Genomic DNA, 23,200 nt, shown 5'->3' with positions numbered 1-23,200 from the left:
TTGTGCCCTCAGTTTACAACTGAGAAAGGTAACAAAACATGGTAATGAAAGATAGAGTACATCCCAAACCACAGAAGAGTACAGAAAAGGGACAAGTACTCTTCAGGCTAAGATAACTGAGAATGGCCTTCCAGAGAAGATGAAACCGGAGTACAGACATAAAGAATGAGTTGGATTTCAGTAGATAAGAGTATGCTATTTCAAGAGGAGAAAGTGCTATCGGCAAAAACACCAAGATGGAAAAGCACATGAGTGTTCAGAGAATGCCAAGTAGTTCAGGTTGACCAGAAGAAACTAGTACATGAAAAGGGCAGTAGAGAGGCTAGAAGGGAGGCTGGAGCGAGTTTAAAAGTTTCAGGGAGTACGAAGAGCTACTAAAAGGATGAGTAGAGGAGTGATAAGGGTGAAAGCAGTGACGAGCTTTGCGAAGACTCCCCTGGCATCAGTGGGGAATGACAGGCTGGAGAGAGCACACTAATCAGCAGGCCCACACTGACATGGGATACAGTGGCAATGAAAGGCTGGAGGCAGGTGAGATATTAAGAAAATAAAAATGGCAATGCAGCGAAAGATGACCAGTGAGGCTGAGGGACTGAAACATCCTCTCCAAAATTTCCCATCTGGGTAACTAAGAGGGGGGTAGGAAATAAAGAAGTCAAAGAAGGAGCGTGACTGGTGGAAAAGATGCTGAGTACAATTTTAGGTGCTAAAACTGAAGTGTTGGCAGAATTATCCATATGGTAATATCACGCAACTCAACCTAAGGTACTTAATAGCAACTCAGAAGACAGATGAGGGCTAGATATAAACACAGGAGTCATCCCCACAGTGGGAAGGATCAGGATTGCCAAGGCAATGAGTGGAAAGAGAAAGTGAAGGATAAAGCACAGGGGAACACCTTCATTTAGGGGCAGAAACAGAGAGAAAGAGAAAATGAGAAAGCCTAGTTAAAAAGAAGAGTCCAAAGCATAGCTCTGCATGCTTGTGCAGAACCAACCACCCTGCTAAAGAAGATACCATTCTTGTGGTCTCTCAGGAACTGTCTGTCTAGTAGGGGAGCTATTATTAAGAGAAAAAAAAAAGAAGCTGAACCATAAAAATTTCTCCCCAAAAGAAATAGTTTTATTAACTATTAGGCTAATTGTAAAGATTCAGATTTTAGGAATTAACAATTCCTATGATGACTGGTTTATCTTGCTCCCTATAGTATTATCCCCAGGGCCTACCTCAGTTTGTGGCAGAGAAGGCCTTTAAAAATATTGCTGAAGGAATACAGAAAAGGACGAAGCCCAGATTCCTGCCCAAACACTGCAGATCTCTGTTATATAGCGTTGGGAACTTTTTTGCCCTTAAGTAGCTAAAATGTTTCCACAAAGTCTTTTCTCATTATTTGCTGGCTTAAATTCCTGTTTGTGGTGCAACTCCTGGGCAGTTATTACAAACACTGAATTCATGGACTGCATATAATTAGGTTCTGTACATCTCACTGAACCCATTCCAGCTCCACAAGTCTGGATATGTTTCAGAAGGGGTTTTTTGTTTCATTTTAAGAAAGGGAATTCAGGGCATATAGCATATATTATGGGGGAGTGGGGAACAACCCAGGAGGACCTAGACAGCACCCTGCAGCAAAATGTAAGAATAGTCACACTAGTAGAATAAAGTTTGTACATTGCCTCACATTAGTTCAAGGCAGTTTTGCAACAAATAGTTCATGTTTGGTCAGGATTTTTGCCAAAATTGTGGACATGAACCAGGTAAGTGATACGGTATTATCAAAAGGCTCTTAAGACATGCTGTTAAAAGCCAGAGCCCCAGGCCACTCTCAACATTTTCCCTATTTCCCTTGGTAACCAAACCTTATTGAATTCTTAAACCTGCTCTTTTTTTTTTTTTTAAGATTTTATTTATTTATCTGACAGAGAGATAGAGAGAGATCACAAGTAGGCAAAGCAGCAGGCAGAGGGAGAGAAAGAAGCAGACTCCCCGCTGAGCAGGGAGCCCGATGTGGGGTTGGATTCCAGGACCCTGGGATCATGACCCAAGCCAAAGGCAGACGCTTAACCAACTGAGCCACCCAGGCGCTCCAAAGCTGCTCATCTTTAAGAACAAATGTACAAAAGCTTCTGCCTAAAAATGTCATTTTTCACTAAGTTCTCCCCTAATTCTTCTGGACTTCACTTTCTTCCTTCCCCAAACCCTTGCAGCTCTGGTCACCTGCAATGTCAGCATTTAGTCATGTACCAAATTATACCGGTTTTATGAGTGCAAGTCATTTTTACCAAGAGATCTAAGCAACGTGAAGTCAGGGTCTGGTATTTTATATTCATTTAAAAACTATATACTGAGTGCCTACTATGTGTTAGGCACTGTTCTCAACAGTGGGTACATAGCCCTCAAAGCTATGTACATTTTAGAGGAGACAGACAACAAGCAGTTCATATGGCTTTAAGTACTATGGAGAAAAACAAAGCAGGGAAGGAGAATAGGAGCACGCACGACAAGCCATGCAGATAACCCCAACAAAAAAGCATTCTTGGCACAACAGACAATACGGCCTAACACAGCAGACTTCCCTGACCACCCCCTCCACCAAATAAGAATTGATCACTTTTTTATTCTCCCAATTATTTTTGTTCTCCCACTGTGCTCTATTATAGCAGCTCTCTCAGTATTCCACAACTATTTGATATGTCAGTATTGCTTCCCAAACGTAAGGCAAAAATGACGTCTTATTCCAGCTGTTGGTAAATATTTTATGTAAAGAGTCAGACAGGAAATAGTCGAGGCATTGTGGGTCATCAGTAGTCTTTGTTGCAACAACTCAGCTTTGTCTTTGTTGCAGAAAGCAGGCATAGACAACATATAAAGGAATAAATAGAGCTGTGTTCCAATAAAACTTTACCTGTCAAAACAGGCAACAGGCCAGAGTTGGCCTGCAAGAGGTAGTTCGCCAACTCCTACCTTATTCTTTGCATCCCCAGCAATGAGTGACAGTATTTTCCATAGATAAACTCAAAAACATTTGTTTTAAATTGAACAGGAAATTAATAAACCCAAGTTAAAATGAATTAAGCACAGGAGAAAATGTTAGTTAACTTAGTGGAATGCTATCCCTGCTGACAGATTCACAAGCCATTGACTAACATGAGTATTTGCCATTTTCTTACCTAGAGTGTAGGCTATGAAGTTGAGGATGCCCACTACAATCCAAACCCAATCAGGGACATGCTTGTAACCTGGTGCTGCAAAGGAAAACAACATGGGTTTTAATACAAAGTATAAGCATGCTTACCATACTATATACTGGCAATGAGAAATATAGAAATATTTCTATTTATTAAATTATAATATACTTTTAATGCAGATATTAAAATATATCAGTAAACTGACAAAACCAAAGAAGTAACTGCCCAACCCCTCATAAACAACAGGCATTTATTTTGAGCTTTAATCATAACTCAAAACTGATTGTTCATCTTTACTTGAAAATTACTTATGTGCTGAGAATGAAAATTAATATTTTTGGAACTTAAAAGATGCTTGTGTTTAATCTGATCCTCATTGTTTACAATTATCCTACAACATACATTAAGCCTTCAATCTATATTCTCTCATTACATTATTAATTAGCTAAACAAAAGACCTTTTCGTTTGGGTACAGATAGGTCACCTCCACTGGATGATTTGGCATCAGACTCATTCTGAAATGTCTGGACCTCACTATTTACCCTAAGATAGAACAACTGAGAATTAGGAGGTCTAGGTTCCAGTCCCAGCTCTGTATTCAACCAGCAGTGTGACCATGAATATATCATTTAACCCTTCCCATCTTCCATTTACCAAATATACCAGGACGAGATGGTTTACCTGGTCCTCTAGGTTCTATGATTTGGGGAAATACGCATAATATTTACATATTTTTAGCTCTCTTAATAACTGAGTAAATAATGTTACAGTAGTTGGATAAAATATTTCTAGTTACAAAACAAACTTTTGAGGATGTTCTGAAGATTAAAATACAAATTTTTAAAAACTGCTTAATATCCACACCATGCTTAATAAAATTTAATCTTATTAATCATGTCATACCTTATGATCTTCATAAAGTTGCCATTTTATTACATGTACAGAAGCCATGGCTTAAAATTTCAATTGACAGTTAAGCAAATGTACAGTTTCAATATTCAGAATTTCTATAATACCAAGTCATAAGTTTGTGAAAATCTGAATTTTCCTATAAAAACAATGTTTTCAGTGACTGTTAGTTTCTGCCAGTCCACAAAAGTCTGCTAAACCTACAACACAGATGAATTATAACACTAAAACTCCTTACTACTACATCATTTGTAAGTATTCTTATTGGAAAATATATACTCCAACTTAGAATGCAAAAAATATTCATCTACCTCCATCTTTCCATTTCTCTCAACTCCATCAACTAGCTGAGCAATGAAAATAAACTCTATCTCCCACTTATCCCCCTTCATCCCAAATACAGCCAGATGCTGTCCTATGGCCTGGGGCAGAAACAGGGTGAGGGAGAACATGAGGACAGGAACAGATGTGAAAGAAGATACTGGAGTCTGGGGTGCAAGCAGGCTAACAACTGCCTCCAAAAGCATTTCTTTCCTCTCTCTTCCAATGAGGTTCTTAAGACCTTAAACTTCAATCAACATTTAAGGTCTAAGAACCATTTTCAGAGAAAACTTGGAGGTATTAAAGGCAAATACAGATGCTGAGCAGAGGGAAAGAGAGATCACATTCCCTCCCAAAAAAGCGGGGGGGATTTTTCTTGCATAATGAGAACAAGGGAAGAAGGGATATTTCTGGAACTGCTGGGTATGTTGGACCACGCTCATATTCACTTTCAGGCAGTGTCATAATCCTAATTTCTTCTTCTTATAAATCCAATTATTCTTTATCAAAACCTCATTGCTTTTTAGACAGCATATCTAAATTAAGTAGCCAAGCTGGTGTCTAGAATTTAATGGAAACATCCATAACAGACTGTGAAAACACAACTTAGCTTTTACACTCAATTCCTAACATTTTACATACCCTTATAGTATCCAAAACTTCCCCCAAATACAAGCCTATGAATAGAACCAGAAAATAACCACATCTCACTTTTCTCTATTTAGACACTTTAAATTTTGTATTAAAGTAATAATCTTACCTGAAGCATAAAAGTCAGGATCAAAGTATGCCATAAGTAGAAAGTTGAATACAACCAGCAGAAAGCCAGAGAAGGTTATCAGATTTGGAGCCAGCCAAGGAGGAAATACCTAATTTTTTTTTCAAAATAATTAAAAAATAATGAAAGTAAAGGAATCTCTCTGGCCACTACACAAGATGCAAATTTAAGTCATAATAAAAGCTATAAACTTGAAAGATCATAAACCATAATGTCCAGTTGATAAAAATAAGCATCTTTCTTCTCTTTTCTATATTTTAAATAATTCTATAATCAACAAACTTTTCTAATCATAACACTACATTTACTTAAGAAAATTTTTAGATTCATTTTATAAAAATGATAAATTATAGAGTATAAGCTTATACTCCAACACTGAGATAAATCAAAAGGTATGTGACTAAGGGAAAGAAGTATAGGAGAGCTAGTTTCTCTTATATCTTATTAAACAGTTGCATCCATAACACTCCGTAAAATATTTAAAACTTACTAAAACATAAGTACAAGTCTATTAATTGTCTTACCTTTACTATAGTGTTCCAAAATGGATGCATGATATACAGAGAGAGTGGATTGGTATCCACAGCACTGTACTGTTAAGAAATAAAAGAAAATATTCAGTTACCCTTGCACACTAACAAGTAGAACAGTATTTCTGGAGTGAAAATAATAATACAAAAATAACCTAGAGAATATGTCTATTTACATGATGTCCTCATCTAAACAAAATTGGAGGAACAATATAAATGGTACAAAGACAGCCAAGTACAGCCAGATTTCTTTTTTCATTCAATCAACTTTTACAATGTTAAATGTTTCAGTAGAGAAATTTATATTGCTTACAAGTTCTCACAATGCAAGATCACAATGTGCACACTGTATACATTCAAACACTGACTTTCTCAACCTCCTAAGACCACCACTAATGCACTTACTAGTTGTGCAACCTTGGGCAAGTTACTTAATCTCTGCCTTAGTTTGTTCACCTGTAAATGAGGACCATAGCTTCTACCTCAAAGGACTGTCATAAAAATTAAGAAATTAATCATATGCACAAAACACTTAAAGTAGTACCTTGCCCACGGTAAGTGCTATGTAAGTATTAGATATTATTAAATGTGTTTTAACCACCAAAGGACGACAGATCCCTTTACAGCAGGAAAATGGATTGCATAAATAAGCAAAGAAAGACAACAACAGGTTAGGGTTCTGTGGTAATACAGTTTATTCCCTAATTATTGAGCTAGTTAATAAAAATTCAAAGGAAATTTTATTATCTGTATTTATATATATATTTACATATATATAATTTTAAGAGTCACGTCAATGACTTATTCATCAGACACACACACACTGGAGTACCTAGCATGTCGGAAACACTCTACTAGTATAGGGAAGAAGAGATACTTAATTGGTAAGGGATAATTCCCACCTCAAAGAGTGGGAATACTACCTAACTTGTCCAGTTGACATTTAAACATTACAACAGTCAAATGTCTGAAAAAAGTTTTGTGTTTTATATTAACACTTAGTATGTACATAAAATAAGTAGTAAGCATTTGAATATCTAATTTTTTAAAAATCATAATTAAAGGTCAAAACTTCTTCCTGAATGCTTCCAAATATGCAGGAAATCTTTTCTCATCAGTGTTTCAAGACTCAAAAGTGTGATGGAACAAAAAAGTAAATAAATAGAAATAATGTTAAATACTGCTAGCAAAGTTAATCAGCAAGTCTATGATTCAACAGACTCCATGTCTGAGTGCCTCCATTTCTCCAACCTATTCTGCCGAAATGGGTAACTGGGACAGTGGATCTGAGCTAGACAGTGGGAGGAAAATGGTGAAGAACTCAGTGTGCCTCTGCTGGCCACAGGGACAGGCTGAGCAGCCAAGGCCAGACTCTACTTAAATGCGAGTTACTGCTCTTCCTAAAATCAACTTGCACTTGCACAGCTCCCTACAGGTTACAAAGCCTTTCCACATAATAGATACCATTACATCTGAACCTCTGCAGAACGAAGGGCTCCTCACTTCGATTTAAGTCTTCGGACCTAAGGACATGGAACCAATACGAGCCTCTAGAGACTGCCAATGACAAGGGGGAGGGCCCTGGCCTCCACTTCACAGAAGTCGGCACCCAGACCCACTTGACGTAGCCAGCAGGTCAGATAAATGGGGAAACCACACATTTCAAGCCCACTGTCCACTACAAAGTACAAAAGTTATAAAAAGTCCAAATCAGAAGGAAACTGTTTAAGACATCACATGAGTACCTAATACGATGTACAAAGTACAATGTTCTTAACTCAGATGTTTGCTGAACGAGTCTCACTCAGCAGCTTTCCATAATTTCAACTTAGATCTATAAGAAGGCCCTTAACTGATGGTATTTTCATTAGAAAAGCTCCTCTTTTTAAATTCTGAAGTTTTACCTCTAAATTTCTACTTCAGAAGACCAGAAGTATGAAAAGAATGCAGAACTAAACACAAGGTCAGTTTGCCTAAACGGATGTTTCACATTGAAGCTCAAGTACAGCAAGAAAATGTAATATGAGATCACAAAAGGTAGCAAACAATAAACCTAAAGAACCCTCTGTGCTCCAGCCTTACACACCTGAGTATTTTTCAAGATCACATTTCACTTAGTATAAACAAAGAAACTTAAAACTGTCTTGTGAATCAATAGGAAGAAAAAAGAATGATTCAAACCTTCCACATTCATGAAAAAATAAAAAATAAATCTTAAAGATGTTAAACTAGATTCAGGTATTTGTTAAAGCTTATTAAATATATTTTTATTTTCTGCTGGAATGGTATATATCTGAACACCTTCACCAGGTAGATAATCCACTGTTAAGGCTCCCTGTGACTTGCCTGATCTCCAATCTACAAGGCCAGACAAAGCTAGTACCCTGGAGAAATGCTTGAAAACCACAGCCTGGATTTGAGAGAATCATTCCAAGGCAAAATCTCAGAATTACAAGAATTCAGAAGATGTCTAGTTCTTGAGTGCCCAACCCTCATCAGTGCAACCAGGTAAACCAGTCATCCGGCCTCTTTTTAAATGCCTCTGGTGGCAAAAAACCTCATTATTTCCAGAAGCAACCCAACCCATGTTAAACCAACTTTCTATACACTAACAAAATCCTCCCCTTGTCCCATATTTTCTATCCTGTTTTCATTCTGCTTTACAAAGTTAAACAGACAAGGGTCGAATTTTTCTTCCAAACAACAGTGTTTCAATTATTTGAAGGCCACTCTCCCTGTCGCACCTACATCTCCTCTTCGCCTGCTTAAACATCCCATGTTCCTCTGGGGCTCCTCTTGCCATGCTTTCAATCTTCTTCATCTAGGTCTTGGACTTTAGACCAGAGGTTGGAAAGCTTTTTCTGGAAAGCATCAGATAGTAAATATTTTAGGCTCTGCAGGCCATATGGTCTCTGTAATAAACACTCAACACTACCACTGAAGCAAGAAAGCAGTCACAGAAAATAGGTAAACAAATGGGCACGGTTGTGTGCCTACAGAACAATATTTATTCACAAATACAGGTGCCTGGGGCCTTTAGCTTGACAACCTGTGTTCCAGGCAATCCAATTTGTTGTTAAACCAATACAAACATGCGATCCAGGGCATAAGAAACATTTCATGTGGTGTATGAGTAGAAATAACATGACCATAAGCCGCTCTTCCTCAATATTCCTCTGATACTCAACCTATTAATTTCCTATGGCAACAAAATCATTCTGCAGACTTAAATACGAATGGGCAGTTGGACTACTAAGCCACCTTTCTCCATGCTAATGTGAGGATGACTGTTGGAACCTAAGTACCAGACTCTACATTTACCATTATAGTATTTCATCTTACTAGATTCAACTCATTTTTCTATCCCCTCCAGATCTCTTCAGATTCAGACTCACTTATGCAAGGTAATAGCTATGCCTCTCCAAAATCTCAGCATGTAAATTTGTCATGCTGATAATAATGCCTTCACCTAAGTCTCTGTAAAAATGCTGATCAAGACAGAACTTCTAAACACTTCCCTCAAGACTGTTCTTTAGTACATTCAATAATTTTTATTTGGGTATAGAATTCTGTCCTGTCATCTATGACAATTAGTCTATCTTTCCCACAAGAGAAAATTTTCATAAATTCTTAGTAAGATCAGAATTACTTTAGATAACATTTTGCCAAAAATTAGAAAGTTTCAGACCTTTCTTTTTTTTTTTACTTCAGTGTAAGTCAGAAAACAAGGCAGAGTTCATTCTTCATTCATTCATTCAGTAAGCCAACAAGTATTTATGGTTCAGTACCTATGATTGTGCCAGGCAAATTTTTGCTAGGCCCAGTGAAGACAATGATGAACAAGCCAAAATGTTACCTATGTTAACCAAGTCTACAGCCCATTGTGAGACAGATGGTAAGCACGAAAACAAGGAATAATCACAAGTTGTGTTAAATACCGTGAAGGAAATAAGCAGGGTATTTTGCGAGAGGACATGGGGCAGGGAGCGTGCATAGAGCAGTCAGAGAAAGCTTCTCTAAGAAGGGGACACAGCTGAGGCCGAGAAGATGAGAAGACAGATAAGGAACATAAGAGACACTGTAGTGAGTCAAAGAAGCGAGACACTAAAAAGAACATGCTGTTGTAGATTCCATTTATATCAAGTTCAAAAACAGATAAATTAACTTATGACAAAAGAAGTCATAATAGTAGTTTGATGGAAGAGACTGAATGGGGGCCTTCTGAGGTGCCAGAAATAATTCTGTATCTTGATCTGGGGTGGTGGTTATATGGGTATATACATATATAAAAATTCACTAAATTAGACACTTAAGATCTGTGCATTTATATGTAAAATACCTAAAAAGAAATAGAAAATAAAGAATATATATGTGGCAGTGTGCATTTGTGTGTGTGGGTGTATATGCGTGCACGCACGTGTGTGTTGTTGCAGGGAGGCAAGTACATGCCAAGATACCTTCCAAGCAAAGAGAACAAAAATGCGCAAAGACCACAAAACTAGAAATACTTGTAATACTGGAGGAAGGCTAATGCAGCTATAGCTTAGTGAGCAGGAAGAAGTGACAGGAAATGCGATTGAAGACGTGGGCCTAAACCACCCAGCAAGACCACAGTAAGCTAGATTTTATTCTAAACCCAATGCACATCCTGATTTACATTTTTTTTTTTTTTTAAGATTTTATTTATTTGAGACAGAGAGAATGAGAGAGAGCACATGAGAGGGGGGAGGGTCAGAGGGAGAAGCGGGCTCCCTGCGGGACTCGATCCAGGGACTCCAGGATCATGACCTGAGCCGAAGGCAGTCGCTTAACCAACTGAGCCACCCAGGCGCCCCACTGATTTACATTTTTAAAGCATCGAACTGATTACAGTGTAAAAAGAACTAGACAGGGACCAAAGTGCAAATAGAAGCCAGTTACAAGATTTAAAGTACATCAGGTGGAGAGGATTATGGGTTAGGGTTAGCAGTACAGTGACTTCTAAATTACTTCCAAAATATGCTGTGAAGTATGTTTTCGAGAAGGACATTAAAAATGTGAGACTCCCCTTAATTTAAGAAGGAAATTGGCTCCAATGAAAGGAAAACTGTGAAACCACCTCCTTGGACATAGAAGTATTTCCTTTACAAGGGTACTATATTTCAAATCCCTTCTCTGTACTGTTAAGAAAACTGATACGAAGACACACCCTTGCACTAAATACAGATCTTTGGACAAATTATTAATTAGACTGGGGCCACTGTCCCAAGTAATGCTCTACTATCTATACTCAGCAACAGATTTCCCCTACTTGGTCTTCTAAACAATATAAGTAGAATAGGACTCTCATTGTCAAATGATTTTAAAATAAGGCCTGTCTTTACCCATCTGAAATATAAGCTTTATACTGTTTTAAAAAGACTTATGAGAGAGAGAAAACACAAGTGGGAGGAGATGCAGAGGGAGAGAGAATCCTCAAGCAGACTCCCCACTGAGCAAGGAGCCAGATGTGGGGCCTGATCCCACAAGCCCGAGATGATGACTTGAGCCGAAATCAAGAGTCAGCTGCTCAACTGACTGAGCCACCCAGGCGCCCCAAAGCTTTATAGTTATAAAATATATTTAGTTAACTATAGTAATCCATACAATGTGGCTCGATACAAGATATTAATAGTTCATAAACTGCACTTGTTAATCACTTCAGATGCAACCAAACTCGAAATGATATTTTTAACTTTTTTAAGTTATTTCCAAAATTCTTGAGTTCAAAATTATCCATGTTTTTAGGAGTAAAAAGTAAGATATCCATAAAGAGCCAATTTTAGTTCACAACTGGGTTATGCGAAATTATAATATTTGTTGCTCAAACCAACTTTTCAGACATGACTAAAATGAAAAACACACATTACCAACCTGTCTTAAAACAAGAGAAAGAAAGAAAAGAGTCAACTCTCTCTTTTCTCCCCCTGCAACAATGAAGCTCAGTGTCCGGTGCAGCACTGGGGTACGAGACTGAGGTCAGAGGTCCTTGCTGACAGGACTCATGGCTCAATTATGTTTAGGTGCCTTAAGTCTTTCCAGGGGTAGAATCCATTGTTGCCAAAATGTACCCCACCAGCCGCTCCTGGAGCAGAGTTCTTTAGCAATGGCATTCCAATCTTCCAGGCTAGTCACTTAAGCACAAAACATAAAACGAGGGATCTCAATTATTTAAAAAATTGTTATTTACTCAACAAATACCAAGGCAATCAAAAGAGCAGCCTTTCACATACAAGTGTGGGACTCACTGAGCACTGGGATATAAAGAAACTTAAAATTACGAGAATGGAGAAAACTTCCCAACCTGATCTTTTCTGTTTCTGGCACACAGTAGCCTGAGCTCAATAAACATATTTGAATGTTTGCACATATGAATGAATAAATGCATGAAGTACTTTGCATGTTTATTTAAGTAGCAGTACAGAGTTAAGGTATCAGTGATGAGAAGAAATGTTACTCCCTTCACCAAATCTATTTTCCCCTAGGAAGTAGTCCAAACCAACTTTTAACTTCACAAGAGGAAATTCTTCTTACTCTTCCCCTATTTAATAATATTATGTTTACATTTGTATAATGTTTTACAGTTTCCACAGGACAATTACAGCTATTCTCTTGTTTGGTATTGTAAGATAGATTATTCCTACCTATATTACACATGAAGAGACTATAAAATTCAAGGATTATAACGGCTAATAAACAGAAAGGTCTGAACTGTAAGTCCTTTCTGATTCATCCTGGAACACATCTATGAAATTGATCACGTTGTCTGAAACCAGACTATCCTTTCTTGGCTTAAATACGATCATGATCTATCTAGATCCAATTTACTGAAATCATTATTCTCAAAATATCCTCTAAAATACACTTTTTGTCTTCCAGTTTATGGCAGACACATCCTGAAGTAATCCCCAGTGAGTCAAGCCCCTGTATAAGCAATCCCCTCCCTTTGATAGTTCATTCCACTCCCTTGACGGTGGACCCTGTGACTAGTTTCTAACCAACAGAAAATAGCAAAGGTGAGAGAGGTCACTGCCTTGATTAGGATACTTTACATGACAAAGGTGATGAGATATCACTTCCATGATACATTTCATTATAGAAGTCTTCATCTTAGCAATTTGGAGGAGTCTCCTGCTGACCTTTAAGAAGCAAGCAACAATGATGTGAACTGCCTATGGTGAGGGCCATGTGGCAGGGAAAAGTGGGAAAGCCCTAGAAGCTAAGAGCCTCAGCCCTACAACTGAGAAGAACCGCATGCTGCCAACAACCACACAAGCCTGGATGAGGACCCCAAGCTGCAGATGAGAACGCAGCCCAGCTGACACCTTAACTGCAGCCTGGTAAGACCCTGAACAGAGAGAGGAGCTGGCTAACTCCTAACTCATAAAAACTGTGAGATTATAAATGTGTGTTGTTTTATGCCACCAAGTCTGTGATAATTTGTTACCCAGCAATAAGAAACTAGTGCATAACTGAAAGCACTACATCCTCTTTTCTACTAAGAGATATCTTAGGGCTCCTACCCACAAAATCAAGACTACCCAATGCTTGAGAGCTAATACATTACAGTAATATAGTTTCTTACTCCTTTATATCCATCTCTTGGTTTTTATTAACTGCTCTTCAGATTGCAATATAATTGAATATTTCTTTGATGAGGTGGTTTGCAAACTGTAGTCACCAAACTGAACCCATATTCTTGGACCCTGCCCCAGACAAACAGAATCAGACACTCTAGGGGTGCAGCCCAGCAGTCTCTTTTAACAGACCCTCCTGGTAATTGTGCAGCACACTCAGGTTTGAGGACCACGGCTCTGGTGAAAGCAAACATTAAGAGCACTCCCACCAACTCCTCGGCTGAAGGATAAACCACACCATTAGTTTAGTGGCCAACACCTATTCCTCCTTATGGTAACTTCAAATACTGCATTGTAAGCAAGAGACAAGATATAATAAAATCTGACAAGTACTCACTAAATTTACTAAATGCAAGGCATTATGCTACAAATAATCTATGGCATAAAAACACCAAACCTAAACTTAACAGTGCAAAAAAAGGGGGGGGGGTTCAAATAACCCTGGGACAAAAATTTAAAATTTCTTAAAATACTTTCTATCAATACAAGACTTTAAGAACTACGCTCACAGAAAACACGACTCTGTAGACAGTGAGATCTCATTTCAGTCAATATTATCACTTACATCTACTAACAAGTTGGAGAGAAGATGGTGACACAAGATTGGAGAAGCAAGAGCAGTAAAAACAAGCAATTCATGATGACAAACAAGTTTGCTTGCTAAACTTAAATAACCTATAATAAATTCTAACAAGAGATGAGAAGACAAAAAGAGGGGTCATTGAGTGAAGAAACCTGAAATCCTTGCAGGGAAATCTGGGTATCAAACACATGATAAATACACGGAGGATACTGCAGATTCTTAAATAGGAAAGTGGTATTTAAGAAAATTTATTTACTCTGCTTGTTGTATTATTATATATGATTTAACAAAAGAAATCTGAAGTCAAAGTCTCTGTGGGACCCAAGCTAGACACAGACCTCCATTACTCTTCTATCTCTCCATTAAGTTGTCACCCTTAACTTGCTTTCCTAAAATACACTTTCTCTTGGTATAACTTCCTGGGGTATGGGTACACATGTGTATGTGTTAGCCAATGTTCACAAACAGAGAGGCACAGATGTCAAGTTTTATTTTTTACTTAACACTAATACAGCACTATGTGCCGGGCACTTTACAAATATAAACTCATTCAATTTTGATAATGATCCTATGAGGCAGATACTACACCATTTCACAGATGAGGAAATCCGGTTAAAAATGACACTAAGTCAGAACGCTAGCATGTGGTTTATTTCAAACTTATTATTAGTCCCAAAGCTAATTATTTAATCAAAAGACTTTTATCTCAATTAAAGCTACTAGTATACGAAATGTTCTTAATACTCAACAAAATGTAAGACTAGTAAATATAGTCATCCACTTGCCCCTGCTAATAATTTTTAAATGGGGGAAAAGAAAACAAAAATAGTTCTTTCTTTTTCACTGTACAGTTTCCCCGCCTGCAAACATTAGACACAAACCCAATTAAGCATGTCACTGAAGGTCTTTATTCTAATGTTCCTCTATCTGGTACAAAACACCCAGTAACTACAAGGCAGAATTTATCTTTAGTTCTTAGATTTGAAAGGAAGCATAGCATGAAGAAAATGGGCTCCTAACCCAGACTGCCTGGGTTCAAATCTCAAACTTTGGGACCTTGAGCAAGTTAAATTCTCTGTGCCTACAGAGTAGCTCTACTTCACAAGGCACTTGTGAATATTAAATGAGATAAAGTAGCTCTACTTCACAAGGCATTTGTGAATATTAAATGAGATAAAATACGTAAAAGCACTTAAAGCAATGCCGGGCATATAGTAAATGCCATATAAATGTTTGCTATCATTATCATTATTATTATCACTCAGTATTTACAATGATATTGCTCTTGCCATTTCAACTTTCCTTCACTGGGCTCACTAGGCTCAGCCTGGTACTGGGCATACCCACCACTTCCTTATGTCTAATTTACCATGGTCTTCCTGGTCTCTGTGCTTCGGTTCCCCCATCAGTCTCTCCGGAACATCTTCTCCAACTTTCCCTTATGCGCTGGGCAAATTCTTATTCAAAGTTCTTCACATTTAAGCATTACAGGAGTTAGAAAAACAAGCCATCCTCAGTGAACTGATGTTTCAGAAAATAGTAAAAGAACCAAGTCAGGATGTTTCTTCCAAATAGCACCTAAAAATGTGGTGACCTTCTACCTACCACTTGATCTCTCTCCCTCTCATTCTGCAGAAGTTCCCCATCCATCCTTATTTCACTCCTTCTGAAAGACTCCTCTGTCTCTGTCAACTGCAAAAATAATTCTTTCCATGAGATATTTATAAATCTATATCTACGGCCACTAAGGAGATTACTTAAAAATACCTTAAAAAATAATAATAAAAAAGGGGCGTCTGGCTGGCTCAGTCGGTAGAGCATGTGACTCCTGATCTCGGGGTTGTGAGTTTGAGTCCCATGTTGGGTGTAGAGATTACTTAAAAATAAAACCTTAAAATAAACAAATAAATAATAAGGCCACTAAAATGCTTTTCAAGACTTACAAATGGGGGCGCCTGGGTGGCTCAGTTGGTTAAGCGACTGCCTTCAGCTCAGGTCATGATCCTGGAGTCCTGGGATCGAGTTCCGCATCGGGCTCCCTGCTCAGCAGGGAGTCTGCTTCTCCCTCTGACCCTCCCCCCTCTCATGCTCTCTCTATCTCATTCTCTCTCTTAAAAAAAAAAAAAAAAAAAAAGACTTACGAATGTATTTACAGGTGGGAAAGGCAGCTCTTCCAATCTACTCAAGGAGACCAAGCACAACTAAAAATAAGTTATGTCTGAATTAACTGTAACATATCTAGGTAATGCCTTAATTAACATGGTATACTGTAGCTGGCCTGCAATCATAAGTGCAAATCAAAAGATTAAGAATTTCTCATGTGTCTACTCTGGCTCAGAAGAAAAGTGTTCTCTCTGAAATCATTACAGAAATATTCCTTTAGTGGAGCATAATTCATCCACCAGCGATATTTCTTTAGCGCATGAAGTTTTCTTTGTTTTGATTCCCAGTCCACAAACTACACCTTCACATGGCCCTGCCCAAGAGAAGTGCCTTGCGCAAAAGATTACTGTTATTCTTCCAGATTCAGCATCACTTATCGTTTAAATTACAATTATGCTTGTTCTATAAGGGTCAATCTCTCATGAGTTTGTTTACTCATCAGATAGGAGTTCATAATACCTCCTCTTGGGGCTATCAAGAGGGTTAAGTCAGACCAAACAAGTGTTAGGTACTATTGTTACCAAGGGTTACCTTCCCAGGGTTAATGCTTCACAAAACCCCTACCTCAGTGACTACCGCCTTTCTCCACTCAGTCATCTTACCAGAACCTGAGTCATCCCAGACTCCTCCCCATCCTTCATCCCCTGGACTCACCCCACCAACACCTCCAGCTTCTCCGTTACCATGGTCTTGTCCATTTTTAATCTTAAATCAAGGATCATAAACAAACGTCCACAGGGGTCAGGAAGATAAACTGAACAAAGCAGACCCACATGAAGCATATGGACTGGCGGGAAAATGGCAAACTGGAGAGCAACTACCTTTTTTAAAAAGGGCAAGCACTACTTAGCTTCGGGGGAGTCTTGCCAAGAGGAAATTCAGGGCCAATGTTGCCCACTATTCTGGTTTTTCAAACGAATCGAGAAATCTGGGTTTTTATGGGGAAGATGCTAATTTTTGAAACAAAGTATGGTGTGGGCTATAATTAAACATATCTGCTGGCCAAATTCAGTGGGTAGGTTAACCAGTTCTGACTTCTATCTTTAGAATCCCCACTCCCTTTCTATCCCTATTACTTAGATTCAGGCTTCCCCTCATTTCTTACCTAGGTTTATCCAGAAGATCCCAAAAGGTCTCCAGATCACCTCACCCATTCATTTTCTACAAGCTGCTGGGGTAAGCTTCCTAAAATTAAAATCTGATCCTGTTTAAAATCAAGCAGTTCCGGGGCGCCTGGGTGGCTCAGTCAGTTGAGCAACTGCCTTCGGCTCAGATTATGATCCTGAAGTCCAGGGATCGAGTCCCACATCGGGCTCCCTGCTGAGCAGGGAGCCTGCTTCTCCCTCTGACCCTCCCCCCTCATGTACGCACGCTCTCTCTCTCATTCTCGCTCTCTCAAAGGAATAAATAAATAAATAAAATCTTAAAAAAAAAAAAAATCAAGCAGTTCCCCCAAACCTACAGCATTACAATGTGCCTAAAAATCACCTGAGGTATTTAACATGCAGATAACAGTAATCTACCCAATCTGAATCTCCCAAAGTGAGGCTAGGAATCTCCTATTTAAACACTTTCCCAGGTGATTCTGATGCTGATAGTCCTTGGGCCACAGAAACACTGATCTACAGGGTAAAATCTAGAAGTCCTTTCCATGAAAGTATTCCCTCTTGACAGAGCCCCACATTCCTCTTCAGCCTCATCTCCTGCCCCTCCATCATTATGCCTAAACATCTACCTTCTTATGGTTGCCAGAAAATACTGTCGGCCTCCACTCCTTTTGCATTCCATTGCTCTTCTGCTCTGTAAAGCCTTTTCTCCCTCTACATCTGGTAATGTGGGACCTACTCAGCTTCATCTTTCTAGACTGAGCTCTGCCTTTCCCCTCCATCCCCTCTCTGCTGCCTTTCTCAGCTTTAACCCTCTCTCCCTGGAGCTGCTTCTTTCTCTCCCATAGCACCCGGCACTTACCTAACTGCATTTTGCAGCCCCAGTGCTATGCCTGACACAGTAGGCCCTCAATAAATGCTTACTGAATAAACAGAATCAAACTGTGTGAACTAGTAAGGGTGAAGGCCAGATTCTTTAGCATTATCATCAAGATGCACACAGTCTCTCTTTACAACCTGTTAACTGCAATACTAATAAATTTACCATTATCACAGTTCCTATAATCAGGCTGTTGTTGATATGCAACAAAAGAATAATAGCAGAAACCAATTCATCATAGAATTATATTCTTGAAACCAAGCAAGATATTTCAAAGAACACTTACCTCCTCTCTGAAGAAAAATAATACAATTTGAAACTAGCTGTTACACTATCAATTAAACAATGCCTTCCCTAGGTCAGATTAGGTAAACCACAACAGAAGTTTCACCCTTAGATAACTGGGGAAATCCTTCAACTGTAAAGACTTGTCCAAAGAAAGGTCAGGCAGAAAGGAGGAATGAGAAGCCTCTCAAAGGTAAAATCCCTCAATATAACTGTCTGAAGGTACATAAATAAGCAACAGAGAAAATGGTAGTTAAACCCCTGACATCTTCCCATTCAAAATACAAAAGTATTCTTCCGATATCCAGGAGATGCACAGCTCCCTTTTACCACACTTCCAAAATGATTTATGTTCTTTTACACTTTCATTCCTCGAATAAATATTTGTTGAGCATCTATTCTGTTCATGTGCTAGACCCTGATCATGTTGAACAAGACAGCTACAGGCCCTACCCTCTCAGAGCTCATATCCTAACAGAGAAGGCAGACTCTCAACTAATTATTCATCTGCTTAATAAAATTGTGGTAACAAACGGAGAACACAAATGTTAAGACAGCACATAACATACAATCCATCCCATGCTTTCTTCTACACTGAGAAGCAATCGTCTTAGTTTCTTACTACAGAAATCTAATTACCACCCACATGTGCACCCCTCTCGGTGGTTATTCTGAATAACTGCCAGGTTTCCAACTGTAGCTCTCAGATGTACCTCTAGGGAGACAAAGAAATTAAACTAATTCAAAAGTAATTTTTCCACCAGCAGCTTTTATAGTATCAAATTTTCTCACATCACTTTGCTCTAATACACAGGGCCACACCAGGGAATAAAAATCTCTTGACTGTTTTGAGTCTACCCATTTATGGGATGATCTGCTTCAAAAGCTGTTTTAATTCAATAAGCATTTATAAAGCACTTCCTGTTGAAGATCACACAATGGGAACATGTGATCTTTAGGAGGAAAGTGTCTCTAGGTGCAATTCATATTCCAGGAAAACTGACCACACTGATTTGTCCTTTGGGCACCTTTGGATTCATATTTTTAATCTGAACACAATACTAAGAACCCTCTACTAGAAGAAGTTTATGTTATAATTTGTGGCCCTCCTTTTTTAAAATAAAATCAACAAACTACATTTTAGTGAACACTGGATGTTTGCTAAACTGACCTTTGTTTTCCAGGATGATAGGAGATACGCTGCCAGACACAGGAAGTGAGTCAGATAACGGAAAACGGGAAAACATAGGAATAGAAAAGCACACTAAAATTTCCTGTAAATTAGGACACCTATCTAGTTGGAAATATAAACTTAGGGAACACTGCTTTATAAGAAAAAGTAGATTTCATATTACAGACACTGCTGCAAATGAAACAGCTATTCTATTGGCACTTACACCCAGAAAGCCAGATCCTAGTATGGAAAAAAAGTTTTTATGTCAATATTTACTGTGCAGAAGAGATAACAGGAAGAGGGTAGAGCTGAAGGCAAAACATGAGGTATCTGGGTTAATAACCTTCATTAATGAAGTTGTGAAGCCCTGGCCAAGGTTACCAAGAAGGCTCTGGAACTTCTTTCCACTTAAATTTTAATGTATGTCAGCACCTCAGGTCAAAATTGTATGACACCATATTGCTTGAAAGTAGAGGAATGTCCTATATGACCTGCTTGTAAGCAAGGTCCTTCATAGTTTTTCCAATTCCAGTTAGGCAAAATCCATTATGATTTTTTTCAGCTATTCATTCATTCTACATATGTCTATTGAGTTCCTAGTATGCACAGTAGTATTGTGCTAAGGCCATGGTGATCCATAAGCCAAGTCTAACCACTTGAGTATTACATTGTAATAGGGAGACACACTAACAAATTCCATAAAGGAGCAGAGGGTACTCTGACAGCACGCTTAAGGGGAGAGGAGAACTTAGGGGATGCTTCTGTGAGGAAGTAACATATAAGTGAAGACATGAAGATGAATATAAACAGGAAAGGAAGCTACAATCCTGGCAGATGGAACAACATTACTTAAAGATCTAAGAAGAAAAGGGGGGATGGGGATGAGATGGCTACTAATACTGGCAGGGGCAGACAGTGAGGAGCATGATGTGAAGCTGAAGACAGGCAAGGACCATATCATTCAGCACCGTGCAGATCATGTTATGGATTTTTTTGGACTTCATTCCAAGAGCAATGGGAAGACATTGGTGTGTTTTTTGTGTTTTGTTTTGTTTTGTTTTAAGATTTTATTTATTTTCTGACAGAGAGAGACACAGTGAGAGAGGGAACACAAGCAGGGGGAGTGGGAGAGGGAGAAGCAGGCTTCCTGCCGAGCAGGGAGCCCGATGTGGGACTTGATCCCAGGACCCTGGGATCATGACCTGAGCCGAAGGTAGATACTTAACGACTGAGCCACCCAGGCGCCCGACAGTGGTGGGTTTTAAGCAAAGGAGTAATGCACATTTTTTTAAAGATCACTATTTAACATAGAGAAAAGACTATAAGGGCAAGAGTAAATGTGGTCGAGCAAAATAAAGTAGTACTTGATTATAACCCAAAGTATAAAATAAATATTCATGCATCCACACTGATATAAACAAATGACTGGAGGGCGCCTGGGTGGCTCAGTTGGTTAAGCGACTGCCTTCGGCTCAGGTCATGATCCCAGGGTCCTGGGATCGAGTCCCGCATCGGGCTTCCGGTTCAGCAGGAAGCCTGCTTCTCCCTCTCCCACTCCCCCTGCTTGTGTTCCTGCTCTCACTGTCTCTGTCTCTGTCAAATAAATAATCTCCCATGCACAATTCCAAACAAATTATGCCAATACTCTGCCCTCAGGGAGGTAAGACATAACTCTCCACTACCAAGGGAGGGCTCATAGTGACTTCCTTCCAAAGAGAGTAACTTTACAGGGAGAAACCTAACAAACACTACCTCGGCCAGGTGATCAAAGTCAGTATCAGCAGTGACAAGTTATATTGATAACACGTACTCTTCATATGATGCAATGAGAGGTGCAACTTCATCTCTGTGCTCTTCCTCCCAAAAACCCATAACCCTTGCCTCATCATGAGAAAAACATTAGACAAATCCCAACTGACAGGCATTCTACAAAATACATAACCAGAACTCCTCAAAACTATCAAGGCTATCAAAAAGAAGGGAAGTCTGATAAATGGCCACAGCCAAGAGGAGCCTAAGGAGACAGGATGACTAAATGAAATGTGATATCCCGGATGAAATCCCAGAACAGAAAAAGGGCATTAGGTGAAAACTTAGGAAATCTGAGTAAAGTATGGACCTCAGTTAATAATGCGTGAATATTGGTTCATTAATCGTGACTAATGTAACATACTAATGTAAGATGTTAATAATAGGGAAAACCAGGTATGAGACATAGGGAACTGTACTATCTTCACGGTTTTTCTGCAAATCTAAAGTATTCTAAAATAAAAAGATTACTTAAAGTGTATGTGGGAAGAGTGGTAATGGAACCACTCTTCTAGCTTAGGCTAAAAATGACAGAAGGTACAGGACCTGGTGATTCACTGACTGGTGGGTGAGGTAGAGGACTCAAGAGTGAAAGCGACACAGATAGCAAGGATGAAAGGTTACAGCCCAGATTTCAGGCTCGGAAAACTGGATGGACAGTGGAGTCAGTCACTGATAAGGGAGCAGTGGAGGAAAACCAGATTTGGAGGAAAGTTAACAACCAGCATTTACTGGAGGCCCATTACGTGTCAGGCCCTTCGCAAATTCCCATAATCATTTTGCACCATAGGGACTATTACCTGGCCCAACGCCAGGTAATTAGAGTTAGTATCAGGTTTCTACGGACGCCAAAGCTCGCTCTCTTTCTACTACACAGTTCGTTCTGCGCACATTTACTTCATCGGGCAGCCCAAGCGCCCCAAGCTACTGCTGAGGAAGTCTCCTCATTGGGAGTAGAAGTGGAGTGCATCAATACCACCGCCTCGGTAGTTACTCCCCCTCCCCGGGCCTCATCTGCCAAAAACCATCTCCATCTGAGTTGTATCCAAGAGACGGGTGGAGACCTCATTAAAATGAAGACAATTAAGACACCACGAAGGGAACTGCATCCGCTAAAAATAAAAATAATAATAATGAAGTAAAGAAGCACAGGGAATTCTCTGGTTCCACTCTCGTCGAGCGGTCTCCTAAGGAAAAGGCAATCCCCCGGGAGGGTACCAAGTCAAGGCGGCTGGCCTAGGATGCCCCCACGCACCCTGACCCCAAAGCTCCAGGTCTCGACAGGACCCCCGGAGAAACGCCCGCCAGCCCGCTCGGAGCCACGCGGCACAAGGTGACACGAACCGCGCCTGCCCCTCAGCCGCCTGGGAGAGGCCGGGAAGAGGAGGGAGAGGGGCGTCCGCGGGCCCCCGCGCTACCTTGTACTTATCAAAGCCAGCCAGCTGCTCCGGGCTCACGTATTCGTAACCAGCCATGACGACCCGAACACCGAGCGCCCACTCGGCAGCGACTCTCCGCGAAGAGGTGCGGAAACACGAGCACCACACCAGCTGGGCAAGGATGGGAAGACTTAGGCTGGCAGAGGAGGTAGAAGAGCCGCGCTCCGCCCACCGCGCACGCGTAGCCGCCTCAGGCCACTTCCGCTGCCTCCCAGTGCGCAAGCGCAGCCTCCACTTCTTCCCGCCCACCGAGGGAGGGACGCTAGCCTGTTCACGCGGTCCACCCCCTCACGCCGTCGCAGTCCAATCAGTGTGGATCGGACAACACTAAGTCCCGCCTTCCAGGTTTTCTCGTCGCTTCATTCGTTAGCGTCAAAAT

The 23,200-nt window shown here is 39.8% G+C and overlaps 1 protein-coding gene across 1 annotated transcript in view; it reads right to left on the bottom strand.

The window, feature by feature from the left end:
• The window catches only part of SELENOI (selenoprotein I), a 38,194-nt gene extending 15,217 nt beyond the window's left edge, over nucleotides 1-22,977 (bottom strand). Inside the window, exons 1-4 of the mRNA XM_035000737.1 lie at nucleotides 22,801-22,977; nucleotides 5,722-5,790; nucleotides 5,180-5,288; nucleotides 3,171-3,245 (exon numbers count right to left, since the gene is read on the bottom strand). Of these exons, the coding sequence (XP_034856628.1) occupies nucleotides 3,171-3,245; nucleotides 5,180-5,288; nucleotides 5,722-5,790; nucleotides 22,801-22,857 (310 nt within the window). The 5' untranslated portion in view covers nucleotides 22,858-22,977. The remainder of the gene's footprint in view (nucleotides 1-3,170; nucleotides 3,246-5,179; nucleotides 5,289-5,721; nucleotides 5,791-22,800) is intronic.
• Nucleotides 22,978-23,200: the final 223 nt, after the last annotated feature.

The sequence above is a fragment of the Mirounga leonina genome, unplaced genomic scaffold (assembly GCF_011800145.1).
Source record: "Mirounga leonina isolate KUSES-001 unplaced genomic scaffold, KU_Mleo_1.0 Mir_125, whole genome shotgun sequence".
Classification (NCBI taxonomy): domain Eukaryota; kingdom Metazoa; phylum Chordata; class Mammalia; order Carnivora; family Phocidae; genus Mirounga; species Mirounga leonina.
This window is presented reverse-complemented; position numbering and strand designations above follow the sequence as displayed.